Source organism: Catharus ustulatus, chromosome 4 (genome assembly GCF_009819885.2).
Source record: "Catharus ustulatus isolate bCatUst1 chromosome 4, bCatUst1.pri.v2, whole genome shotgun sequence".
Classification (NCBI taxonomy): Eukaryota; Metazoa; Chordata; class Aves; order Passeriformes; family Turdidae; genus Catharus; species Catharus ustulatus.
In genome coordinates, this window is record NC_046224.1 from 74,338,389 (window position 1) to 74,364,335 (window position 25,947).

At 39.3% G+C, this 25,947-nt stretch overlaps 1 protein-coding gene across 5 annotated transcripts in view; it reads left to right on the top strand.

Annotated features, from left to right (window-relative positions):
* EPS8 (epidermal growth factor receptor pathway substrate 8) overlaps positions 1 to 25,947 on the top strand; it is a 119,592-nt gene that overhangs the window by 57,100 nt on the left and 36,545 nt on the right. For all 5 annotated transcript variants that reach the window (XM_033058028.2, XM_033058029.2, XM_033058030.2 and 2 more), the window contains 5 exons: positions 12,260 to 12,350; positions 13,389 to 13,462; positions 22,214 to 22,281; positions 25,141 to 25,302; positions 25,507 to 25,656. In XM_033058028.2, coding sequence (XP_032913919.1) covers positions 12,289 to 12,350; positions 13,389 to 13,462; positions 22,214 to 22,281; positions 25,141 to 25,302; positions 25,507 to 25,656 — 516 coding nt within the window. In that variant the 5' untranslated portion in view covers positions 12,260 to 12,288. The remainder of the gene's footprint in view (positions 1 to 12,259; positions 12,351 to 13,388; positions 13,463 to 22,213; positions 22,282 to 25,140; positions 25,303 to 25,506; positions 25,657 to 25,947) is intronic.

The following is a 25,947-nucleotide window of genomic DNA, read 5'->3' on the forward strand; positions in this document are numbered from 1 at the left end:
ATAATCATGAAATTGCCGTAAATGCTTCTTCCATTCCACCTACACCTGTCTGTGAAGGAGTTTTCAGAAAACTCAGTAAATGAGAACAGTAAATTACCACAAAAAAAAAAAAATCCTACCTCTAATTCTTTTGGTGTCTCTGTTGGGAAAGGCAATATTTATAATTGTCAGTGTTAATTTTCTCAGTCATCAACCCAATCAGACAGGAGATGAAGGACACTCATAGGGTGGATGGCAAGCTGCCCATTTTGAGCTGAGTCCCCATCTTAAAGGCTTTGGACAATGTCAGGAACTATTTTTGAGTCTACGCTTGAATTATTTTCTCTTGAATATCTTTTTTTCCCCCAGAAAGTCTGCGGTAGATGTGCATGAAAAAAAGGAAAAGGAGGAGAAAAGCATGAGGCTGTATTAAACAATATGAGGAAAGAGTAGAGGTTATGCAAAGTTCAAGAAGCTAAAGGATATGGATTAGAAAAACACTGAGATAAGGAAAGATAATATATAGATGAAGTAACTGCAATATTGTTCCCCCTGAACCTTGCCTCATGGGCTCCTGGGGGAAAATGGAAGTTGACATCTGCTTACTTTGGATTGCCTAGCTGGAAAAACATATGACATGATACACATGGGACAACATCCTCGTGGACCCACTGCAGTGCTGACATGAGTGATAAGTCCTACAAGAGAGAGGAGGTAGCAGCAAGCCAAACACTCAAGATCAAACACGACAGAAGAATAGGATATTTTTATAAGCCAGGCTGAACACTGATTTTGATGATTTTTTCCTTTTCTAAAATTAAGAATCCAGTGTGTATTTTTTGGGTGTGTTGTGGATAGAAAGAGTGTTAATGAGTTTAAACTGCAACACAGATTTAGATTTTTTATTGAGAAGAACTTTTTCAGAACAAGGGTAATGAGACCATGGGTTTCCCCAGCCTAGTTGATAGCCTCCCTTATTAGAGGCCCTAGGAAGAGGTTGGGAAATACAGCTTTTTGGGAATTACCTTGGCAGAGTTGTTCCTGCCTTAAGGTTGTCAGATGACTTCCTTCCTTTTCAGCTCCATTTCTCTGATTGTTTTGGAAACTGTTTCAAAATGCACTGAGTTTTGGTGAAGCACATATGAACAGATAATTGCTTTGTTCTGAATAACTTCCCAATAATTTGGTCCAAGCTCTTTTTTACCCTGGGTCTGTCACAGACATGCCTTAGTTCAGCAGCAAGTTTCATGAGCAGTTCCTTCATGAAAGTATATAAATCTAAGTATGTCAGTATGATCTTTAATTCTTTATGTTTCATGTCTAAAATGCAAATATACTTTAGCCTCTCATAATTTTTAAATAGCATGGAGTTCAAAACAGTACATGCTTAACATTTGAAACATTGTATGAAGATATCTGAAATCTCCTTTTCATAAAAGGGCTTCTTTAAAAGCTTTGGGTTTATTCTTTAGCCTTATTTTTTTCTTTCAGTCTCTTCTCACAGTAACATAAAGGCAAATGTAATGGAAAGAAGTTCTAAGTTCTGGGAATGGCAAATAGAAAAAGGATAAGTAGAGAAAAAAAGTTCTGCTTTTCATAGGACTTCAGAAGTCTTTGGGAGCTTGCTAGAAGTGCTGGCTCTAGTCCAATGTGCTTTTATTGGCACACATGAACAAATTACCCAGGGCACAGCTATTTTTCTTACTGTAGTAAAAACAGGGACGCTGAATAGAGGCTTTGTGTAGGACAAATATTTTTCCTTTGAAACTGGCTATGAGTTTAAAGTTTATCTAGTGTGCCTTCTGGAAAAGGGAAAAATACACTTCTCAATCTCACAGAATAGAAAATATATTTTACTTTAGGCAACTCTGAGCTCTATAAACAAAATTGACTCATTGGTGAGGAACTGGTATCGTTTTATAATAAACAGCATCATTTGTTATTTGCCTGAAAAGCTCTGTTTATATTGTTTGTAACTGTGTCCCTCAAAAATTTCCTAGGGATCCCTCCCCTCTAGCATCTCTTGCAGGGCTCTGAAGTTTTCTTGCCACATGGTGTAGCCAGGAGGATAAGGGTGTTATGGAAAATAGCTTTTAAGATAACATTCATTGCTGTAAGGACTGTCTCCAGGGGTAATCATTCTAATTCCAGTTGGAGCTGTAACTCACTTTGTTGTGTCATTGCTCATCAAAATCTGGCAGTGTCCTGGAGCAGCAGGGTCTCCAGTGAGGGTCATTTGTGCAAGAACCCCATAAATTAGTGACTGAACTTGAAACATAAAAACCTAATTATTTAACCTTTCTGAGGTCCAGAGGAGGGTAACCTGAAGGAAGATTTTAGGTGAGTAATGTGTAAGATCATAAGAATCACGTCTGGAACATTTCTTGCAGAGGTTGGAAGTGAATGGCAGAGCCAAATTTTCCCAGCCTCACCTGTGATTCCTCCAGCCAGGAAAGGATCAAAAAGCAGTACCTAATATGGCTTTTGGCTCCTTCCCTTTCTCCTTTCCACCTTCCCACCCACACTCATTTCACACATATTTATTTCTAATAAAAGCACCAGTTGAAGAACAATTCATGTTCGGAAAGATTTTTGAAAATTATCTTCCCTCAAAACCCGTGGGAGCTTTCCAAAAAATATAGCTTCACTGGGGGCAAGGTATCTTGGGCATCTGTCCCTCACTATCTGACATCAGTTTTAAGAAAATTTGACATTAAAAATGCCTCATCATATATTTTCAATTAAATAAATGAGCAAATTGCTACCTGTTGTAGCATTTCAGAAGCCCTTTCTAGAGACAGTTTGTTAAGTTTGGCTTGGTAACCGTCAGTGACAAATTCCTGGGGAAAATTTTCTTGTGAAATTAAAACTCATTTGAAGTAATTGCAACAAAAAACATTTTGTAGTGATTATAATTTAACTTTTATAAAGGTATCTAATTTTGTCATCCTTAATCACTGAATGTTTACTGGAAACCAAATATGTGATTGTACAGGGATTAAAATTTTAAAAAGTATATATACTTTTACTTCTGAAAATCAAGCCTGTAAACTTGCCAAACCTGGGCATCCACAGCAGAAACTGCTTTTGAAAATGTGAATCTGTGAATTGAGTTAGAAAAGAATCAGATTTGTGCCTTTGTTTCAGGTAATTTGAAACAAAACCTCAAAAATTTGACATTTGCCAAATACATGGCGATGGAATGGAAATAGACATAGAGGAAGGGCTTGGCCCAGATTAGTGGATGAGAAAATTGTATCTGTGCAGTGAAACAGAAATGATTGCAACTAGAAAACCAGAGGCACAGAGCACCAAAAGTTTAAATCTATTTTCTTCCCACAAGTTGTGGGATCTGCTATTGTTCAGCCTATTTTCTTCCAGGAAACAACTGCTGAGTTACATAAGTGCACTGTAAATACTGTGGCAGGGTGTGACTTGAGTCAGCTGTGACCTCAGCTCAGTGAGCTCTTTTACACTTGACTCACTTTGTCCTGAATAATTGCAGCCCCAGTGTGCACTGACTGCTAGTGCTCAGATGTTTGAGATAACTCCTTTTGTTTACCTACTGAATTGCAATATATTCTTTTTGTGGGCCATGTGCCCATTAATGTGAACAGAAAAACTGATGAAAAGTTTTCTGGTGAGCCCAACAAAGCTCAGCAGCTGATGCTGGGATGCAGGTGAGTTATTGAGTGTCTGAAAGTGCTGAGAGCTGTGCTGACCATGGTCAAGGTCATTCTGCTGCACTATCAAATACACTCTCAATATTAGGGGAATATTTCAAATATACTTCTGAGAATTTCAATACTCTACTGACTTTTCTGGCATTAAAAACTCGTTTAATCTCCAAAATGTTTATTGGTGATGTTTGCTTTAGGTTGTGTTACCTAAAGTCATGAGGTTTTGCATATCAGTCTTGTTTGCACATTATTTGAGTTAAGGAAGTTTGAAGAGTTATTCAGCATCATTAGAATAGTATGTGCTTATTTATTAAGTTTTTAAATTAAACTTTTAGATTTGCAATGAGCTCCCAGCTGATACTGGGATGTAGGTGAGTTATTGTGTGTCTGAAAGGGCTGAGAGCTGTGCTGACCATGATCAAGGTTGTGCATTCTGCTGCATAGTCAGATACATTGACAATATTATGGGAATATTTTAAATATACTTCTGGGAATATTAATACTCCACTGACTTTTCTGGCATTATAAATTTGTCTAATCCCCAAAACTTTTATTGGTGATGTTTGGCTTGGTTTGTGTTACCTAAAGTCATGAGGTTTTGCATATCAGTCTTGTGAAACCTTGTTTGCATGTTACTTGAGTTAGAGAAGTTTGAAGAGTACAGTAATTTCATGAATACAAGCCACATGGACTGTAAGCCGCATCTCTGGGTGTTGGCAAACATTTTGTTCTTTGTCCATAAATAAGCCGCACCTGAGTATAAGCCGCTTTGTCGTTCGCAGCGAGGACCCGCGTGCAACAAAGTTGACAAATAGTAGCAGAACCACGGCAGGGCGGGGTTTACTGGCTCGGCTCGGGTTGTGCAGGCTCGGCCTGCTCGGCGCTGCCGACAGGGCCAGGTGGCCCAGCCCAGCGCTGCCGCTCGGCAGGGCCGCTCGCGGCCGGTTGCCGCTGCCGCTGGGCTCGCTCATCCTGGCCCGGCGCTGCCCTGTGGTGGCAGGCAGGGACGGAGCCCCCCCCACTCCCACGGCGGTGGAGGCGGGTGGGGACGGAGCCCCCCGCCTCCTCCCTGAGCCGCGGCGATGGCGGCACGGGGCCCCCACTGCCTCCCCGAGCCACGGCGATGGCGGCACAGGGCCCCCCCCCCGTCTCTCCCCCGGGCTGCGGTAGAGGAGGGAAGGAGGGAGCTTTCCCGCCACTCTCCCCGCCCCCCGTGCTGCCTGCAGGCAGCCAGGCTCCACCCGTGCCGCAACAGAGTAACAATTTGTAACAATTTATGAAATGCCGGCTTTTACTGGCAGGTGCTCGGCTCGGCACCCTGGCTGGCACTTCTGAGGTTGTAAATGTCAGAAAATTATTCACATATTAGCCGCTCCTGAGTATAAGCCGCATTTCCGGTGTGGGAGCAAAATTTTAGTCAAAATGGTGCGGCTTGTATTTGTGAAATTACTGTAACTTAGCATCATTAGAATAGTGTGTGCTTTTTTATTAAGTTTTAAAATTCAACTTTTAGATTTGTTGTTGAACTCCACTGTAAGCTTACCCTTATGCTCAGTATTGTTGATTTATTGTGGTCTGATCAGTAACTTCCCAATTGTACCGATTTGTTCACCTTTATTAGATAGAGTCTGTTCTGTTTTCACTGCATGGAAACTGCCTTTTTTTTTCTTTTTTCCTGGTACCATATAGAAAATCTTAATCTTAGAGAAAGACACAGAGCATGAACCCTTACCATAGCAAAGTCTGAGGCCTTCCAGATACGTGTTAGTTTGCATTCAGAGCACTTTACTGGTGAAATAGCTGAAGATTCAATAAACAAAGCTAAATCATCAAGGCATGCCATTAGTGGGTGGTCCACAATGGTTTGGAGCCTCAGTGTTTAAGATCATCATCAAACCAGTGGATGTTGCTCCTATTCAAGTTTGCCTTGTTTAATTCAAAGTTGTAACCTACTACACACATAGAAATTGGTTCTCTGTGTGAGTAGCTGCCAGACTTCATTAATTTCACTCAAAGTGAAGAATGCAAATTTGTGAAAAGTTAAATCTTGCCACATTTCTTCTAAACCAAATTAGAGAGGTATTGAAGAGTCTTCCTGTCTTTTTTCCTCTCCTCCTTCTTCTTACGTTAATTTTTATAGTCTGGTTGGAGTATGTCATTATAATGGTTTCAGTTCAGCTTTTGTTATGAACTGTACCACGCCAGTTTTAATATTGTCCCTGTATCGTTAATAACACAGTTATTAACTGGCTCATAAGTGTGATTAGATGGTTAAGCCAGTTTCATTTGGGCAACTTGCAGCAGTTTTTTAATTATGTTGGAAGTTCTTTCATTTTTTTGGCCAGAATGAGAGGAAAACTTTATCTAAAACAACACCTACAGACATTATCTTACTAACCTTTATATACTTCAGAAATTTTTCAAAGTTTCCATTTCTAAAGTGATGGCTTTAAAGCTGGCTGTATACTGCAAACTGACTTTCAAGTTAGAGTTTGGAGTGCCCTCTTTTGAAATCTAATGATCTTATTTGAAATATGATGTATCAAGGAATAAAAGAAAATAAGGAAAGAAAGTCAGGGAGTATGAAGAAGGGAAATACAGCTGTGGTTTCTGTGCTGGGTCAGCAGAATTCACTAGTCAACAGTTTCAAGGCAGTATTGGTTTTATTAATTTTTTTTTTAAAAATTAAGAAATACCCAAAAAACAAACCCCAAAAAACCCCAAACAATCAACCAAAAAAACCTCCAAAAAAACCCTGCAAACAGCAAACTCACCAAAACCCCAAACCAGGACAAGTTTTTGTACATCTTTCTTCAAGTGGAGATACTGAGTGTGTTGTAGCTGTGTTGGAATTGGATATAGGAGTAAAAATAATATCTTCTGCCAGCTCACTATTCTACTTGACATAGACTCACCAAAAATACTGATTATAATTCTTTTTTCTACTTTCCTCTGCAAATTCCTTCATATGTCATAGACTCCTTCCTCTTTAGACTGCTCTGTATGTGTGGAAGGTTTTTTGTTTGGATTTTTGGATTGGTTTTTAAATCCTCTCTTTTTTCTTTCAAACTAGTTATTCCAGCTGTGGTGATGCATCTGCAAGGACTGCATCATGATCTTGATCTTGGTAATTAATACTCACATTGCTTTAGATGAGGTGGTTAATTCTCTTATTAAAAATAGCAGTGAGTGGTGGCTTCAGTGCTTGGCATATTTATTAATGTTCCTTTGTTGCAATGGGGATTGTAAGTCTTTGAAGCTTTTGTATCTGTAAAGCTTTTTTTATTTTCTTTCAATATGGTTAATTATAAATCATGGGCCAGACCTGAGTGAAAGGGATGGAAATAAGTTGTCATGCCAGAAAAAGAACTTGTTTTCAAGCAGGGTCTTTATTAGCGTGGCAATAATAAGGGTGAAGTCCATGAACATGATCATTCATTCAGTTCTTCCTGTTGCTCTTTATATTTCTTCCCTTTCTCAAAATAAAAGATGGCTATCTTAATTGTATTGTTAGAATATTTCTTTAACAGTGCATCACTGGAAAATATAGTAGGAAAAAGACTTCCAGGGCATTTTTAATCTCAGTTTTTCCAATGGAAACCTTCTCTTTTAGGTAGCAGTTGCTGTTCTGAACACAGGTCTTGCATTAACTTATTAAGTCTTCTACTTTGGTTGATAATTATGATGACAAACTTTCTTAATAGATTTATCCTATCCCTCCTGCTGAAAGGAATGCTGAGAATGAATTTAGCAAACTCCTGATTGAAAGACTCAGAGAAGAGTAGGAGATTTCAGAAAGTGTTAGTGAAAATCAAAACACTTTCTGAAACTGGCAAAGCCAGCAGAATACATTTACAAAACCCCCTGGGCACTCTGTGTGCCTTGTCATTTGCCCCTGCCTGGACAGAGTTGTATTTTTTGTCTGTTACTGTCTTGAGTTGCTTGAATGCTTCTGCCCCTGTGACCCCTTACACAAGCAGGTAAATGATATTCTGGGGTGAAGTTCTCCTTTCTATAAGGAATCAAGTCCCAAAGCAGAGGGCAGCATTTCATCTGGCTCCACAGGATGTATTTCTGCCAGGAGTTTCCGATTTCTAAAATCTGTGACTGGGGTGAAGATATAAATAAGAGAGTAATGGGTCAGAACAACAAGGTAGACAGGAGGAGGCACTGTTTAAATATTTAGCTCGAGTAGGGAAAGTTGTGTGTGGGTGAATGGCATGAGGTTTGAGAAAAAACAGATGAAAAATGACAAGTTAAACAGTTTTTGTACATTCTGTAGGTCAGCAGTGCTGAATGATGTGGGATAGCTGTGAGAGGCATTTTTACTGAATGCACGGTGAGGTATGAGTAGATGGATTTTTTTTTCCCCTGTTGTTCTGTTCTTCCGTAATACTTTTCAAAGGGGAAGGGTGGAGAGAGAATGTCCTTATCTGACATGGCTACATTGGCTAGGGAATACTGTTACCTTGACAGTTAATATTAATTAATTAATTAATGCTAACAGTGGAAAAGTCCCCTGCTTTTTGTGTAGTACAGCCTGTGCTCTGGAGGGGGAGAATTTTGGGGGGTTTGGGGGATACATGATAACAATGACGTTTTCTTAATCAGTAGACAATCATTCCAGCCATTATTGTCTTTACTGTTCCTTCCTCTGCATCTTTTTCTCCTTAGCCCCTCTTTCTCCAAAATTTCTAAAATATTCACATCAGTAAGTTGTTTCTCTTTTGGTTTCCATACGATGTTGTGATCTGTGACTGGATGGAACTGGCAAAAAGGATGAGTGGAAAAGAGCACCGGGCACTAAAATATCAATTTTTCTCTAATGATACAGCTCTGCCTTCCTAGGAAAGGTGTTTGGGGGTTTTTAAAAAATAAACCAGGGGATTTTGTTGCTTTCAAATTCCTATTAGGAAATGATGTGTTGATGTGCCACACAAATTGCATTGTTTTCATGAGGCTGCCATGCTACAAGATGGCAAAGAGTATTTTTGCATTTTGACATTTATTACAAGATGACTATTTGTGAGTGATAGTATCACATTGTATACTGGCAGGATTACCACCTGTAATTGCTAACCAGTGAAGAACCACAGTTCATCTGTCTCAGAAATTGTTTCTCTGTTGTCAAGGCTGGACCCTTGTCATTTACAGAGCTGCTGACTATCAACATCCCTTCAGAAATAAAGCTGATGGCAGCAGGGAAGTGCTAGGTGGAATTTGTTGTTGAGACAATTTTGTGGAATTTTTTTTTGTTTGGTTTTTCAAACTGTATTTGCAACTATTTTAAACTGATTTTAATTATGTATTATTTTAATATACCTAAGGATAAATACCATGGTATTTGTCTTATTAATTATTATTGTATCTATTTTTTAATTATACTTTTCTTCTTGAAATCTTACTTAGCTTTCCTGGTTTAAAATAGTTCTTTCAGAGAGGTGTTGTTGTATTTTTATATTTTTTTGCAGGATCCTGAGATATGACCATTTTTGGTCATATTCACAAATAAACTGTTGATACTTCAGGCCTAATTGAAGAGGGATTGTACAGTTAATTGTGAAGGATGTTTATTTAAAGTCTGGGACACCAGCTTAGGTTGCTGTGAACTGCTGGGCTGAGGTGAAAGGGAAGATTAAAGAGGAAGTGGAGTTTATTAATAGACTCCTTGTTGACAATGGCTTTGCAGTGTGCAGGGAGTGACTTTTGCTACAGGACTGGCTGGTTATAAGAGATGAAAGAGCATTTTAGATGAGAAACACGGCAGAGAAGGCTGTACCAGGGATTAATAAAGCCCTGCACGTCAACCTTGGGTGGTTTTTCACTTTTATTCATCATGCACTTAATTAAAAAAAAAATTAAGGAGTTTTCCTACTTTTTTGCCCCTCTGAAACACTTAGATTGAATGATATCAAATTGTCTGGTAATTTTGGGGAGTCACAAGTAGCTTTTGATGCTGTTGTAAATATTTGAACTAATTATAAATAATTATGGTGCAGGGTTTGTTTGTATTCACATTCAGGAGGTTTTCCTGAACCAAGTGACAGAAGCAGTGCATGAACTTGCAAAATCATTGAAATTGTCATGTCCAGGTAGTTGTCCTGGCACTTCAAAAGCACTGGAAAATTGCAGGAGGGACAGGAGATATTGTTGGCTTTACTCAACTGTCTAATAACAAGTGGTGTTTTGTCTGCATATCAGCTAAAACTGGCTAAAACTTTTGTGTTTGCTTGGCAGAACAAGCTACTTGTTTTGGTTTTTTTTAATAGCCAAAATTTTTTACTTCAGATTTTCAGAATCTCTTCATTGAAAATATAATTCTGAAGCTTTTTGTGTTTAAGTGGTGCTTTGCCTCACAGTGAGCAAGTATTTAGTCATGAGAGATGGCTTCTTTCCCCAGTGTGAAAATCTGCTGCTCAGCTTTCTTGCTGCTTTTAAATTCAGTGTGTCCTGCTGACTTCAAAGGCTGAAGCTTCAAATTCTAATATATTACATTCTAATGTATTACATTCCTTCTACCCAAAATGTCTGTTTCGCCACCTCCATAAAATTGAGTGAATACAAATATAAACCAAGTATTTGTCAGATTAAGATGTCAAAGCTGTGGAATTATTCTGAGAGAGTTTTAAACCAAGGGGGATTTTTTCCCCTCCTGATCTCACTTTAAGGCAGATAGTTTCAGAATTTGTTATAAATAGTCCCATGAAAAGGACTACAAATCATAACAGAATTATTAAATGAGTGCTATCCTAAACAGTGTGTGGATGTAAAGTAAAGTGGTGATACGGCAGCGGAGATAATTTGTGTGTTCTGGATGTGGTGACTTTTTGGAAGTTAATCTCAGTTTAAACTGTTAAGCAGGGCAGCAAATTGAGCGTGGTTGCAGATGATGATCAGAATTAAGAGCTGATAGGAAGTGTTGAAGAGCCCAGAGGCAGCCTGAGCTGGAGAGGAGCACTCTGAGCTGCTCTGGTCGCTGAAACAGAACAGGGAGTGCCCAGTGAGCTGGCAAATTCTGCTGAGAAAATGACTAGTTGTATCCTTTCGAGTCATGGGACCATTTCAGGATGCTTCCCAAAAGTTGTAATTGCTAATGAATTGAGCAGCACTCAGCACGGGTAGTAATTTATTGGAGACAGCTGCTAAGGACTGCACTCCATAAAAAGAGCCTTGGAGCAGCCAAACAGACCACCAGCTTGGACATGTGATATATTTGTGGGGCAAAATGTGCTTGTGTCACCAAAGAGGTGCTGCAAGGAGCAAAGATTTCAAAGAAAATTAAAGAAACTAAAGTAAATAAATAAATAAACAAGCCAAATTAGCAAGTATGTACCCACTAAAAGCATCAGCACCCTTCCCCATGGTTGAACTTGGCATGTCAAATACACTTCAATTCTGGTTAGTTTTGCTAATACACATTGCATTTTATAAATATTTTACTGGCTACATCTGAGGCAGGAGGTGACAGGTGTTCCTCAGAAAGGTACAAAAATTCTGTTCTCAGCACAGAAGACCAGCAGCTTGTATGTCTCTTGAACTGGAGGATGAATTTAGGGCTTAGCACAGATTTTGATTGTCTTTTTGCATGGAAGTACCCACTGGTCAGTGGGTACTGACAGGTCCAACAAGTGCTTTGTAGAACAGGAGGAGAACAGTTAACTGGGGCAGGGAGCTGACTCGGGGGCTCAGAAGATAAGCTGGCTGCAAGGCAGCTCTAGAATAAACAGAGCAGCTTGTACTTACTTTGGAAATGCAGCTTTTGTAGGGGCAAATTTAATCTGATATACTTTTGTCTGTTCAGCAGTGTGACTGAAATGTAGAGAAATATTCAAATTTATATTATTCATGTATATATGTAAATGGAAGAATATTTGCCCATGGTAAATTTGAATATGAAAGGGTTATGAAAGTCACTTTCCAGACTTAGTTTTAACTTCAATGGACATGCTATTAATGGGAGAATTTTTAAAACTGTTTTATCATGGACTTTTCAGCACTGCTTTTAGAGGAAAGGTTTCATTTGGCATGCCAAACTTTCAGGACATTAAGCACTGCTTAACACACACAAAAAAAGAAAAAATGTCTTCATAAGTACCAAAATAGCTAACCAAGTTTCCTTTTGTGCTAGCAATTGTGTTTTAATTTGATAATGCATCTTTCTAACAATTCAGCTGATATGTTTCATAGAATATATATCAAAAGTTTCATTTGAAGAAATTAATTGAGGGCTAAAAACAAGTATGCTTGAGTAATAAAGTTGCTATTCGGAACATCTTGTTCACATTTGCAGTAGATGTTGTTCTTTGTTTAGTGAGCCTTTTATTTCCACAGCCATTCCTAAAGAGCATTGTATCAAAAATAATAGCTTTGTTCACTAAATTATAAATTATTTAAAGCAATAACTATCAAATTGCTGCTGGGACAAATTCCATAATGGGTCTTTGAGGCATCACCAGGATGCAGTTAATAACAACTGAGTTTGTTGATGCAATTTTCTTCCCATTTCAACCATAATTTTCTCATTATGTTTGTATCACATCTGTGTCAAACCTTCATCTTTTAGGAGACTTCAGTTCATGTGCTCTTGTTTCTTTTCCCAGGTGCTTTGTCCCAGTGAGCGGCGGTGAGAATGAATGGACACATATCAAACACCCCTCCCGGTGGATATGGAAGTTACTTCCCTCAAATGAAGTAGGGTTATGCCTTTGATTTGCCCTTTATGGACAAAATAGTGTTGTACTTCCTGCTTTATGCTTTCTGGAATTACAAAAATTTTTGTAGAAGAGTGAGGAGTTTGCAAACCATGGAAGCAAAGTGACAGACAGCACCTGACTGATGTTTTTGTTAGTGTAAGGGAAAACTGTGCTGCTGCAGGGACTCATCTGAAACAGGAAAACAAATTGCTGTAGCCATGACATCCTTATTCTGTTACTCAGAGAGGCTTTTGTGTGCCTGAGATGTTTAAGGTTAGCTCTGAGTGAATGCATTTTTATGCATAAAAGATGAGGCTGCCTCTCCCACCTGTGAGAACACATGTTTCCCAGTCAACAGAACTGAGCAGCTGCTAGCTGAAAGTGTTACCTTGCCTAAGATAAGAGGATGATCCGTGTATCAGGAGCATGGCACTACACTTGCTCACAACACTAATGAGAATTTACCTATCTGATGCCAAGGAACGTGTATTCCTCTATGGAGCAGGACATCTGCGGTGTCTTTTGCTTCTCATATTGTTGTCCCCTTAAGATGAACTCGTATATCACTCATTCTTGAAACACTTGTAGTCATATTGCCTTTTCATTTGTGTAAGACATTTCACTTGTGTAAGTAATTTTAAGTTTTTCGTTAAAAGCACTTAAAAGAGTTAAAAACAATCAGCACTTGTGTACACAGGGAAGAAAAAACCCAAATCCTATCCAATTCTTTCGCATAGTCATAATTATTGTTATTGTCATTATTATTATGGTTGTGCAGTGAAGTTTGTTACTTGAGTGTTTATTTGTACACCACACCCCAGCTATGCATGGTGTTGCATTAATGCAACAAAAGAGAGCTCAGAAAGGCCTACAGCCCAAGTGAAACAATCTCCCTCATATTTATGGTGTGGAACAAATATCCAGTATCATTCCCTCTGTTACTAATGCTGTAGGTATGTGTAGTCATATGTAAGGGGAGGGGTTTTTTTTCAGTGCCTGCCAAACATAGAATATAATCAGAAATGTTTTCTTCCAGTGGCTATGGCTCCCCATCGTTTGCTCAGGCAGAGAGGGAGCAGAATTCAAGAACAAGTGCAAAAGCTCTCTATGGTAAGGTGGCAAAAACTCTCTAAACTTCTGTGCTAAATGCCGTTTAAATAATGACTGTGATGTTGGGCTGGAAATACTTTACACATATTAATCTCAAAGTGTATGTGCATACACATGGGTGTGTCTGTCAACTAATCTAAAAAGAAAAGTGGTTTGATTCCTAGTAAAGCTAACTAGAAAACGCTCAGTTTACTGAGCAGAGCACTCCCACCTACTCATTTTTCAGGCAGCAATGTATAAAGCATTCATCACAAAACTCAGAGTGATCCTATAGCTAAGGTATGCATCAGGGAGGAGGCATTTAGCTGTGCTGTGGGTTTTATTTCTCCTGTACCCCCCTCTGCCTCCCCAACTTCAGAAAAGCCACTTCCCCAGAAAAACCACTTAGAATATTATTCTTCTTTGACACGAGGATTTAATGGAAATTAGACTTGGTGAGAGATTTGGAGTCCTACTTGGCGTGCAGTTTTCAGCAGGCTCTGTGACTGTCAGCTGTGATGTTATGAATGCCTGAACGTTGTTGTACTCACCAACTACAAATGCTAGTGTTTGTCTTGGCTGTACACACCACACACTCCAGCCTAACTCCAAATCACTGTGCAGGGGAACTGTAGTCATGCTGCTTGCCAGCCAAATTGCACCACTTTCAGGTCATCCTCCTGCACTGTGAATACATCCCACTGATAGCTGTGCTGCTAATGGAAACAAGCAGCAGTGAGGCTGTGAGAAGTTCTGCTTTGTAAATCTGTGCCTGCTGCTAAATGCTCTTTTGAAAGCTGATGAAACTGGAAGGACAAGGCTTTCCCCAAGAGCCTGGTCCTGTGCTGGACCCCTCAGACATCAGCCAGCTCTCCCTCTGTGCATCTGCTGCAGCTTCACCAGCTGAAAAGCTCAAAGAGCAGGGGCTAATAACTGCAACATCCCAAGCAGTAATCTTTTCTCCTTCCTGTTTTGAATGGAGTCATGGCTGGGAGTGAGCTCAGAGGTTAGGAGAGTGATGCCTTAGAATCTTAGAATCATTTTAGGTTGCAAAAGTCCAACTGTTAACCCAGAGCAGCCAAGCCCACCACTGAACCATGTCTCTAAATGCCTCATAAACACATCTTCTAAACACCTCTAGGGATCATGATCCAGCCATTTCCCTGGGCAGCCTGTTCCAGTGCTTGGCAACCCTTTTGGTGAAAACATTCTTCCTGATATTCAACCTAAACATTGTATGTGAATCACCCTAAGTTCAAATTTACCATGTTTTAGTGCTGTGCTACCTAAGTCAGTTTATTGACATAGTGCTGAAGGCAGGAACTGAAACTGAATAAAATTCTGAACTGATCACTTTAAAGAGAGATTTCTGCATCCTCTGTGGGTTCACTCAACAAACTGATTGCAAGTGCTGACAGAAATAGTAGGTGGCAACAGAAACCAGCAAGAGATATTGCAAAAAACTCTTAGCAGACTATTTCTTTATGAGATTCTATGAGAGGGTTGTGATTCCTTCTTTAATTTATGTCATCATCATAATTTTTCAGGAGTACATGGTTTGAACAGCGTGGCAGTATCAGTGTCTTAACTATGTCCATTAATCTTTGTGGGCTTTTAAAATATCTCTCTCAGCTTTTTCAGATCAGACATGATGGGAAGGTCATGTGTCAGGAAAAATGGGGACAAATGAGTACATTTAATGTATATAATGGTATTTTTTTTACTTCCAAAGTACTTAATTGAATTCAGGTACTAATTGAAATGCTTGCCATGAAACTGCTGCATGGTGGCTCCTGTAAAAGTGAATTGTTGTCCTTGGTTCCCTTCTTTTGCTGATGGATAAATCACAAAACTGGAGCTGCAGTTGCCAGGAGCTGGATGAAACAGAAGGATCAGTTATTCTGGAGCTCCAGGTGGATATGTGTTGGCACAGCTTTTAGAGTGAATTTTACTACTTCTACTCTGTTTTATACACATAAAGAACTGTTGCCATCACCACATACAGGAGCTGGACAGAACAAGTAAAACCCCTAAAATCCTCATCAAATTCAAGGCAGTTTTTCTAATTTTTCAGCAACCAAGTTAGTATTCTTCTGCATCCCATGTGCCATTTCTTCCTTGTGATGTTAAATTTTTTGTGCATGCTCTCCCAAATGGGGTGGAAAGCAGCTGAGTGATATTGGAGTTGTTAAAGTGTCTTGAAAATGCTCATTAGAAAGTATTTTATTTATAATTAGTAACCAACTAAATTATTTTGAGATTCATGAGACTGAAATCCTGTAAAGCAGGATGAAACTGTCTTAGCTTTCTTTTTATAATTTGTTGTGTACGTATGTTTTAAATGTATGTATATTATTTAGGTTAATACAGAAAGCTCATGTATTTAATAGATTCACATACTGGAAATAATAGATGTAATTTTACTGGGAAAGTAAAATGCACTGTGGATTTTTTGTTTTATTAAAATGTGACAATGGGATGTTAGCAGCAGACTTTACCCATGAAAATATTCGTTTTCTTGGAAAACTTGAGAGTCAATTGGACTAAGCCACCTATTCCTGACTATCAACAAGTGAAAATGGTACCTGGGCTCCTAAGTGACCACCTAATCTTGAACTCAATTTCTTCTGAACACTGTAAAGACTAAAATTATAGTAGTATTAGTAGTATTACTATTATTGTTATTACTATTACATAATAATAGTAATAATATTATTAATATTAACATTAATAATAATAATGATTATTTATTTCTTGTTGTTATGTGTGTGTGTTTATATATATACACAGGAATGTTTATGTCCTGGCAAGGAGTTTATGTCTTAGATCCCATTGCTGAGGTGATTCATGGTTATTCAGCCCTTCAGTCATCAGACAGAAGGTTGGCCACAGCTCTATGGGAAAGGAGGGTGGAATATCATTGGTGTTACCAAGAGCTGAAAACCAGACTGGAACCATCACTATCTCTAGTGTGCTGTCTGACAGTGAAAATTTCCTTGTAATTGCCCTTTTTCCTGTAGGAAATAAGATGAATCCCTTTCATAAGTGATGATAAAAATCAAATAATCCTTTTGTTTTCACTCGTATCCTTCCTGAAATGAGCTGGTTTCTATTTGCATGACAAATCTCTCTCTGAGCCATGAGGGGAGGTGCTCTCCACATTTTCATGGGGTTGATTTCATCATTTGCTTCCTGATCTTTCCATCTGAGAGGGGTTTTGGCTCCTGCTGCCATCTGTTGTTCTAGCATTGGCTCCTCCATCTGTCTTGAGCAGTTCTGCCTGTGGGGAGACCAGCAGCAGTCTGGGGGCTGTGCTGGGGCTTTGCCAGCCCCTGACACAGCGTGGAGCAGCCTCATTCCTCAGGAGGAAGGAACCAGGAGCTCACTGCAAACTGCCAGATTATTGTACAGCACAGAACTGAGGGATGCTGCTAAAATTGTCTTCACACAGCACGTCAGAAAAGTCTGTGTTGTGCACTGAGTTGTACTCGTGGCTGGGAGCTGGGAGTGACATTGCCTGTGTGTTTTTGCATTGCTCACATGGTTCATTCAGAGCAAGAACTGCACTGGAACAAACTCAGGGAAACCTCAAGCAGCTCACAGGCAGGTAAATGAGTCCACTGAAAGAAGCCATCCACGCAACACGCTTGTTGTATTCAATTCTCAAATTAATTTGACGATTGACTTCTAAACAACACACTTCCTCTGACAGCTAGTTCCACACAGCCATCAGAGAGAAGCCTCTGGCATAAATCTCTAAAAGTGATAGTGTTTGCTGCTCTGAAAAGGAAATTTGTTTTGAACTCAGGTTCTGACCTTTGTCCCTGGATGTTTAGGTCACGTCTCCTGCACTTTGCTCTGCCTCGGGCTGATTTTTTTCCAGCTGTGCTGCAATTTATTCTTAAAGGGGATCAGCAACCAGTCCAATGCAGAGAGATGGTAATAAATTAAGTTTTGGGCTTTTCTGCTTGATGATGTGTGGAAATATTTTATGCTGTCACTCCAGGATTCTTAGGGCAGATTTTTGGGGAGACTAAATCCATGTCCATGTGGATGTCCATCAAATTTCAGAGCAATCTACAGTCGTATTTATTTGTGTCATGTTTTGCCTGGTAGAGTTTTTGACTTTGGGTAAGAGGTTGCATTTTTTTGTTTTGTGGTATTTTGGACACTTTCAGAAATGAAAATAAAATCAACAGCTTTCAACATCTGTTTGAAAACAGAAACATGGTGTGTTCTTGATGATTGGTGAACTCAATAATTTCACAAAATGTGAATTGCAGTATAATCTGTTTCTGTGGATCAGTGTTCCTGTTCCTCTGGAAACTTTAGTAACTAGTAGATCTTACACTCAGGACCTGTAAGTGCAATGCTGTACTGCTTTTCACTTTATTGCCTTTGTGTTGTGAGAGATTTTATTTTAATCAAATTCTTCTGGGTTGCATTTGCTATAGATTTTTGTTTAGAATTTAACTTAAGTGTCTTCTGCCATGATCCTATCTTTTTTTTCTTTTTTTTTTTTTTTTTCATTTTACCAGAGGAAAAATCCTTTATGTAAATGGTGTGCAGCATATCAGCAGGGTTTGAGCTAACCTGTTATTAAGACTGCATTGTACTTCAAGTGGTGGATGTAAGAGGTGCAATGAGTAGATTATGTAGGAAAAAAATCCAATATTTTTGGTAGTTTTATTTATCTTTTGATAGTTTTATCCATCAAATCTGGAAGTCTCTATTGTAGTTTTTCACTTCAGCTTCAATAGCCTCTTCATGCATGAAGGGACCTGTGAGAGGCTGAGATTGATTGGAAGGATTAGGAGAGTGAAACAGAGCATACAGAACATTATTTTGTTTTCAGTATCAGGGGTTGACCCCAGCCAGCAACTGAGGATCTCCCCATTTGCCTGCTCATTCCCCCTGTCTCCTCTCTGCAGCAGAACAGGGGGGAGAATTGGAAGAGAAAAAACAAAAAACCTGATGGACAAAGATAGATGACTTAGTAGGTGAAGGAAAGAACAGGGATGGAAAAAGGACTGAATAACACAAAGGGATTTACTCACAACCTTCCATAAGCAGAGAAATGCCCAGACTATCTGGGCAAGGAGTCTTTGGAAAGACTACCTGCCAGTCTTATTGTTGAGCAAGGATATTAAAAAATATGGAATATCCTTTGGGTCAGCTGTCCCAGCTGTGCCCCCTCTCAGCCTCTTGTGCACCCCCAGCCCACTCACTGGGGAGCAGAATAAGAAATAGAGAAGACTCTGACACCATTCAGCAACAGTTAAAATATCCCAGTATTATCATATCCAAAATTCTCTCCATTCTAGCCAGACCCACTACATTGAGCACATCAGCAAATTCTACTATTGGTCAGTCTCAACAGTAGAGCATGTCTTTCTTGCACTTGAAGTTTGTGTAATAAGTAAAGGGATGGTTTAAGGTTTCTATAAAAGCAGTGAGATTAATATTTATAGGTATTAGTCCTATTTGATATGTGAAAGTGTTGAGAGATGGAAGCAACATTTCCAGAAGAATGGCAATGGGCTACTCTATAGGACAAGAAAAAGTTTCACACAGATGAGAAAAACCTGTGAGAGTCATGTGCTGAGATCTCTGACTTGGAAACACAGAAGTGCTGCAGGAAGGAGCAGCAGTGTCTCTGTCATCTCTGTACAGCAGAACACAGAGCAGGTTTGCAGGCTTTTATCAGCCTTTTTAGAAGCTCAGGCAGTGGAGCTCATCAGCAGGAGGGGGTGCAAAAGGGTTTGTGTCCTTTCTGAGGGCAAGGTGAGTATGTTAGATTTTGTAGGTGGGATCTGGAACAGGAGCCCAGCACTAGGAGAAAGCAGAGCTCAAAGTTTCATTTTGAGGTACTGGCAAAAACCATGGGATATGCCATGGATTCTAGCTGCCAGTCTTTTTATTACCTTTCCTTTTCTTTTAAAAATTTTTTTTCTTCCTCTTTCTTTGTGCTAGGTTCATATTATCATGGGGGGACTATTCTTCCTCCAGTGTGATTCATGTCAGGCAGTCAAGAAAATAATTTCTCAGGGAGCTGTAAAGGAAAGGATTCCCACTTAGGAACGATTGGATTGTAAAAGGTTTGAAGAACAAGTGCTGAAGACAAACCTTTCCACAATGGAAGAATTTATCCTGATGCCAAGATTCCTATTAGAAGGTGTATTTTGAAGGGTAAATAATTTCAGGGTGCAGCTGTAGTATCCACCTCCAGATCCACGATAGCAGTGTTTCAGTCTCAACTGAAATGTTCTGTTCTACTCTAAATGATAACTTGAGTCTCCAGCAGGTTTTAACTCTCATTATACCTGCCTTAAAGAAATAAATTGGTAAATATGAATTGCTCTCAGTGTGGACTTTCACTTGTGTCCATAATACCTTTTGTTTATTAACATGAACACTCATTGATTTTTGCTAAATGTAGATTTTATTAAAGTTCTTGTTAATTACAACACAATAGTAACAAGAACTTTATTGAAATTTCTATTTAATCTCACCATGACAGTGTGTGTTGAACACTTTTCCATCCTGTCTGGCTGGGAGTGTTGTGCAGCTCTGTGGAAGAGGATCTGTTCATCTGTACTGCAAATGGTTTTGAAATTCCTACCTTAGCACAGAACATAACTTATGTGAAGCAGAATAAGGAGCCTCCTGCAAAACTTACTCTCTGCTTTTTAATTCCTTTGGAGCTTCTAAATATGCCAGACTTTCTTTGGTTATTTTTATTGTTTATTTTTATTGTATATTGTTACTGTTTGTAGCATTTATAAATTTTACAGTGCACTGTTAATTGAAACAAATAATTTTTTTGTTTGTTCTGTTTTGTTTAAAGCACATATTCTTTCTTGCTGAACAGTATTTAAGTATCATTTACAGTCCACAGCATAAGACTGCTAACTGATCCCCTTAGAGATGCAAATAATTCTATGGGATTAAACTAGATACTGCTTTTTAATCCCCTTGTTTTATTAGGAACAGATGGACTTTACTTCTTCAGATCATCATCCAAACAAAAAAAGAAAGGTAGCAAATCAGACAGTACTGCTTTACTGACTGTCCTGTTAGGGTGTGCATGTGTGTGTGTGCTGTGGTTACAAAGACAACTGAAAAAATAATTTCAGTAACATGCTGCAAAAGCAGAAATAGTCGATACAGATGGAATAATCAAGGCTGATCCTCTACCCTGGGATTTCAGAATAATGCATTGTGAAAGTAAAGATACCTATTTTGAAATACTCACACACCTAAAAATTCCGATAATTTGTGATGTTCTTGAATTTGACTGTTTGCTCTGCACACTTCCCTTGCTGAAGCAAACTGAGCAGCTGCTGCACAGGATTGGGATGGCTCTGCTGCCTGAGTGGCATTTGTCACCATGGGAGGGGACCTCAAGCCAGTGCTGTATTTCAGAAACTTGGTTTTTTTGTGAAAATCCCGGAGAAGGGGAGGGATAATGGTGTGTTTATAAAATGTGACAAATGCTTGCACAAACAACATGAAATGAAGGCACTGCTGTCTTTGCACCTGGAATTTCTGTGTGAAGGAATCCTGGTCACAGAAGAGACCTTTGTGGGGGGCGCTTTATGGACTCCACTGCACATCTCTGTACGTCACAGATCATATGTTTCATAGTATTTAGAATTGTGTTTTATTCTGCAAAAAGTAACTTTACCTTCCTGTCAACAAAATCACTGTTATTTTACTTCCAACTACTCCAAATGTACTGAAATTGATGCATTTCATATGTGCATTTTTTATTTTCATAATATGAAAAAAAAATCAAACCATCTATTTTACTTAAAGATGAGAAAGTGAGATTTTAAATGAAATACAGAAAATAAAAATAACCTGTTTCCAGAATTTCCTTAGACCTTTTTCAGTCATGTTACCTACTGATTTTTTCACAACAAAGCTCCTGTTGTTCCAGATCAGGTGCTTAAGTGGTGGTAGTGAAAAATCCTCCAAACTTCCAAATGTTACATTCAGTTTTTTTCCACTAGATTTGAAAAGTGTTCTTCAGTATTCATCTAAGTTCACATTTTGTGGTGTGGGTGTGTGCTGTGTCTTCATCTTGCTTTTCCTCTTCCTTCCTCTTCTGGTTTCATGTGAATCTGTTGCACAGAGTAAAAGGCACATAATGTTTCTGGTTTTGCAGCATTGTGTTTTGTTAGCTGAAAAATAGTCCTGTTTAGAGATATTTTGGTGTGTGTATGTATATTTCCATACCTATTTCTACATTAGCAATTCAGTGAATTGAATACTTTATGAAGAAATAAAGGATGAGTCAGGTCTTCTTAGTTTGTGCCTTTGTCATCTTGCAGATTTAACATAAGGATTATTTGTATATGTCAGAAAATACTTCTGTTTTCAAGGATGCTCCTGCAGATACAGTAAGCCCAGTGCTAGTTATCATACAGCTACTATAGTGGAAGGCAAACATTTCGATAATCAGGCTTCCCAAGGCAGTGTTAGCAGTCAGAGCACTGCTCCCCTCTGGTGTCCTGACCCACTGGATGAGATAAGTGGCTTTTGTGGGCACCCACCAGCTCTCTGCTAACACTGCTGACGTAAAAATTGTCCTTGTGCTGGACCATGTGGGGGTGGAGGCATTTTCTGCTGAAAGACAGAAATTAACCACAGCTTATCTCCTCTTCTCATGTATACAACTTGTCCCAAGTGTCTCTGAGAAACAGTCAAGACACCAGGATAAGGCATTGAACGAATAATAATAATTCTTTGTTTTCCTCCCATCTCCAGAACAAAGAAAGAACTATGCACGAGACAGTGTCAGCAGCATATCTGAAACGTCACAGTACCATGTGGAGGTGAGATGAGAATGATACACCAATTGCAGCTCTCAGTTACATGTGGTTATTTTTGCCTGTATGTTTTTTTGAGGATATCTAAGCTTGAAGGCACTGGGATCTTCCAAAATATCCTCTCAGCCTGGGGTCACTTCAGAACAGATTACACTGAAATGTCTCAAATTCTATGACTTTGCCAGAATGAACTGAAATCTGGATGTAGAAGGATGTAAGCAAAGTTTTGTGTAGTTTGGCAAACAGACAGGACTTCTCAACAGGGCATGGATTCAACATCTTGTGCTGCCCTGCCTCTGAACCTGGCTCCTTGCAAAGATGAGGCAGAGCTGAATGATGCTGTGCTGCTGGCAAGGCACACTGGGTGACATTTAAAACTAATACTCTGATCAGATCTAATCAGCAGAGGTATTAGAATATTCATAAAGCTCTGAGTATTAACCCCTCAAAGCCCCAGTGAGTGGAATATGTGGTGATTAAATACATTCTGCCTGCACAGACTCTTCCCCAGTGTGAAGAGCAGAGTGTGTGACTTGCTGTTTTAAGCTGCTTTGCAGAATTACTGCATGCTACTCTCACATTTTAAATATTCAACAGGGTAAGCCTGAGTGCCTGTATGTAGCCTGTTAAGCACTTTGGAGTGCAGTGCCTCCTTTTGTAGCCTTACTTTGGCTCAAACTTTCTCCTGGTGCCATCAGACCACTGTCATGGGTCAAACTAAGTCATACAAACATCACAAATTCTCAGCTCCTTTTTCCTGGGTTTTAAATCTTCTGTGAATTATGAGATTGTATCCGGAAGACTCCTAATTTCAAATGATTCAGTACTATGATCAGCTTGCAAATGAATACATGTGTTGGTTCTAACTGCCTGTCTATTTTTATGTGGTTTCTTCATAACAGTTTTGGTCCTGTACTGGCAATGCAAAGTAATGTCATGATTATAAGCCGCACCATTTTGACTAAAATTTTGGTCTGAACCCAAAGTGCGGCTTATAATCAGGTGCAGCTTATACATGGACAAATTACGAAAAGTTACTGTTTTAGTTTGGAGGACAGGTGTCTGCTGAGAAAGGCAGGAACTTCTCTTTGAAATGGAGAATGTAAACCCCCTCCCTCCAAATTATTACAATTTTGAAATCAAGGGGCTTTCAGGCAAAGATATGGGAATTAGGAATAACAGTTCTTTACTAGGGAAATTAAAATAGAAATACAGCACTACAAAGAAACAAACTCCAAACCCTGACAAAGTCATAGTACAACCTGACACCCTGTCAGGCAGGGTGTTGGCAGCAGTCCCATTCAATGGTGACTGCATCCTCCTGCAGTGACAGATGTGGTTCAGTTGGAGCAGTGCTCCTGTACAAGGTGCAGTTTCCATCCGGAGGTCCAGTGGTGATGTGGAGAAATCCGGTTTTCCTCTGGAGTCCAGTGGAGAAAGGGGCTCCCTTAGTGTCCCAAAACCTCTGTTTTTATCTTGGTAAGAAATGTTGGGCTCTTCCCCCTGGCTGGAGCAACTTCCAATGGGATGCAGTAATTTTATCAGTCACACAGTGGGACTCAATGGGCCATTAGCAGAAAATTACTCCCTGGAGGAAGGATGGGTTGTGAAAAGATAAAGAACAATGCCCTGCCTGGTTTCAATGGATGGCCCATTAGCAGAATATCTCCCACAGAGATAAGGATCACTGCCCCCATCCTCAATAGATGGTGATAGAATAGATACCTTTGATCACACTCTGTGGGGCTTATAATCAGGTGCGGCTTATGTATGGACGAAGAACGAAAAGTTGCTGGCACCCGGAAGTGCAACATCAGTGCGGCTTATAATCGTGAAATTACTGTACTTGCATTTAGAATCTAAGCATTCCTGGGTAAGCAGCCAGTACAGAGTTTGTTTCAATTGACTTCGTTTAAATACTTTGATTATTATGCAGCTTACACTTACTCTCTACTCTGTAATTACCATGTGCTGTTATCCTGTAACAGAAGCAAGCACAGTTAATTCTTTTTTATTCTTTTTTATTTTTAAAAGTTATTTAGAAGGCAGATATGCAGGCATACATTAAATGTGGTTCAGCTTGAATGAGTGTCACCAGATCTTCAATTAGAAAGTGAAGGTGGATTTTTGCCTGAACAACATGAAATAATTTTGTAGGTTTTCTTGCACAGTTGGCATGCTGAAGGAGAAATTGCCACAGCAATAATAAGGGAAGCTAGCTGAGATGATGTTTGTGAGGTACTATTTATTTTCCAGGCCATTAATTGAATCTGGAGAATATTCCAAGGTGATGGTGAGCAAAGCTAGTTACTACTTTCTACTGTGCTGCACATAAAAGTGACCAGCCTATCCATAAGGTATCCCAGTCAGATGCAAGCCCATCCTGGTTGTCACCAGCAGGCTACTGGCAGCTCTGGAAGAGATGAGGACACCCCAGGTCAGGGTGGTGTTGGAGCTACATTGGCAGGGAGCTGCTGGAAGGTTTCTGCTGGCACCTCCTGAGTTTAGCTTGCCAAGAGAGAGACAGGTTTTCACTCCTCAAGAAAGCTAATTAAAGCTCGTGGTTTAATTCTAGCTTTGATACCTGGAGGATGTCAGAATGTGCGCTCAAGTCTAACAGCTTACAGTAGTGAGGAAATGACAGTGGATGTCAAGAAGTAAGCTGCAAAAATAAGTTGACTTAAAGTGACATTGTGGACTAAACAGCCTCCCTCATATCTTAGAGGTGGGCTCTGTCATATACAAAGGCGCTTTTCTCATGAATAATTTGCATTGCTACTTCCTGACAATTTAAATACTGACACTCCTGAACAATAGGGAGAATTGCAATCATAATTTCTTTTAAATGTATGTTTTACTCACCAGCACTTGACCACCTTTGTTCTGGACCGAAAAGAGGCAATGATTACAGTGGATGATGGAATAAGGAAGCTGAAATTGTTGGATGCCAAAGGCAAAGTGTGGACTCAAGACATGATTCTTCAAGTGGATGACAAAGCTGTCAGTTTGGTGGACTTGGAATCAAAGGTAAGGCTGTGAGTGACAGGCTCATTTTCAGAGAGAGAGAAAAGGGGAGCGAGCAGAAGAACCATGTATGTGAGCTTGAGGATTTTAATTAGCTAATTATCACTTTCCCCTTTTAGCTCCTGCAGTTTTTCAGAGATCAGGACACTGTATAGTAAGTTGTTTTGTTTTGTGTTTTCTTCCTTTTTTTTTCCCCTCTTCTGACAGAATGAACTGGAGAATTTTCCTTTAAGCACAATTCAGCATTGCCAAGCTGTGATGAATGCATGCAACTACAATTCAATTCTTGCATTAATATGTAAAGAACCAACCCAAAACAAACCTGATTTGCATCTTTTCCAGTGTGATGAAATTAAGGTAAGATAACAGTTGAGATCTGCTATGACTTATTTGAACAGAGAAGATTAATTAATTAACCAGTACAGTGGATAAAGACAAATGAGCTGGTTTATAGAAAATAATTCTGTACTTTTATTCTTATTAAATATGCTACAAATTTAATGCACTTATATCAGCACTACTTATAGTAGGTTAGTAAATGTAATGTAGTGTGTATTGCAATAGAGTAACCTAATATTTAAGCTGAATCCTTAGTGCTGCTAATTTAGGTTTGCACATGTATAAAGCTCTGGAACATGTCTATGGTTT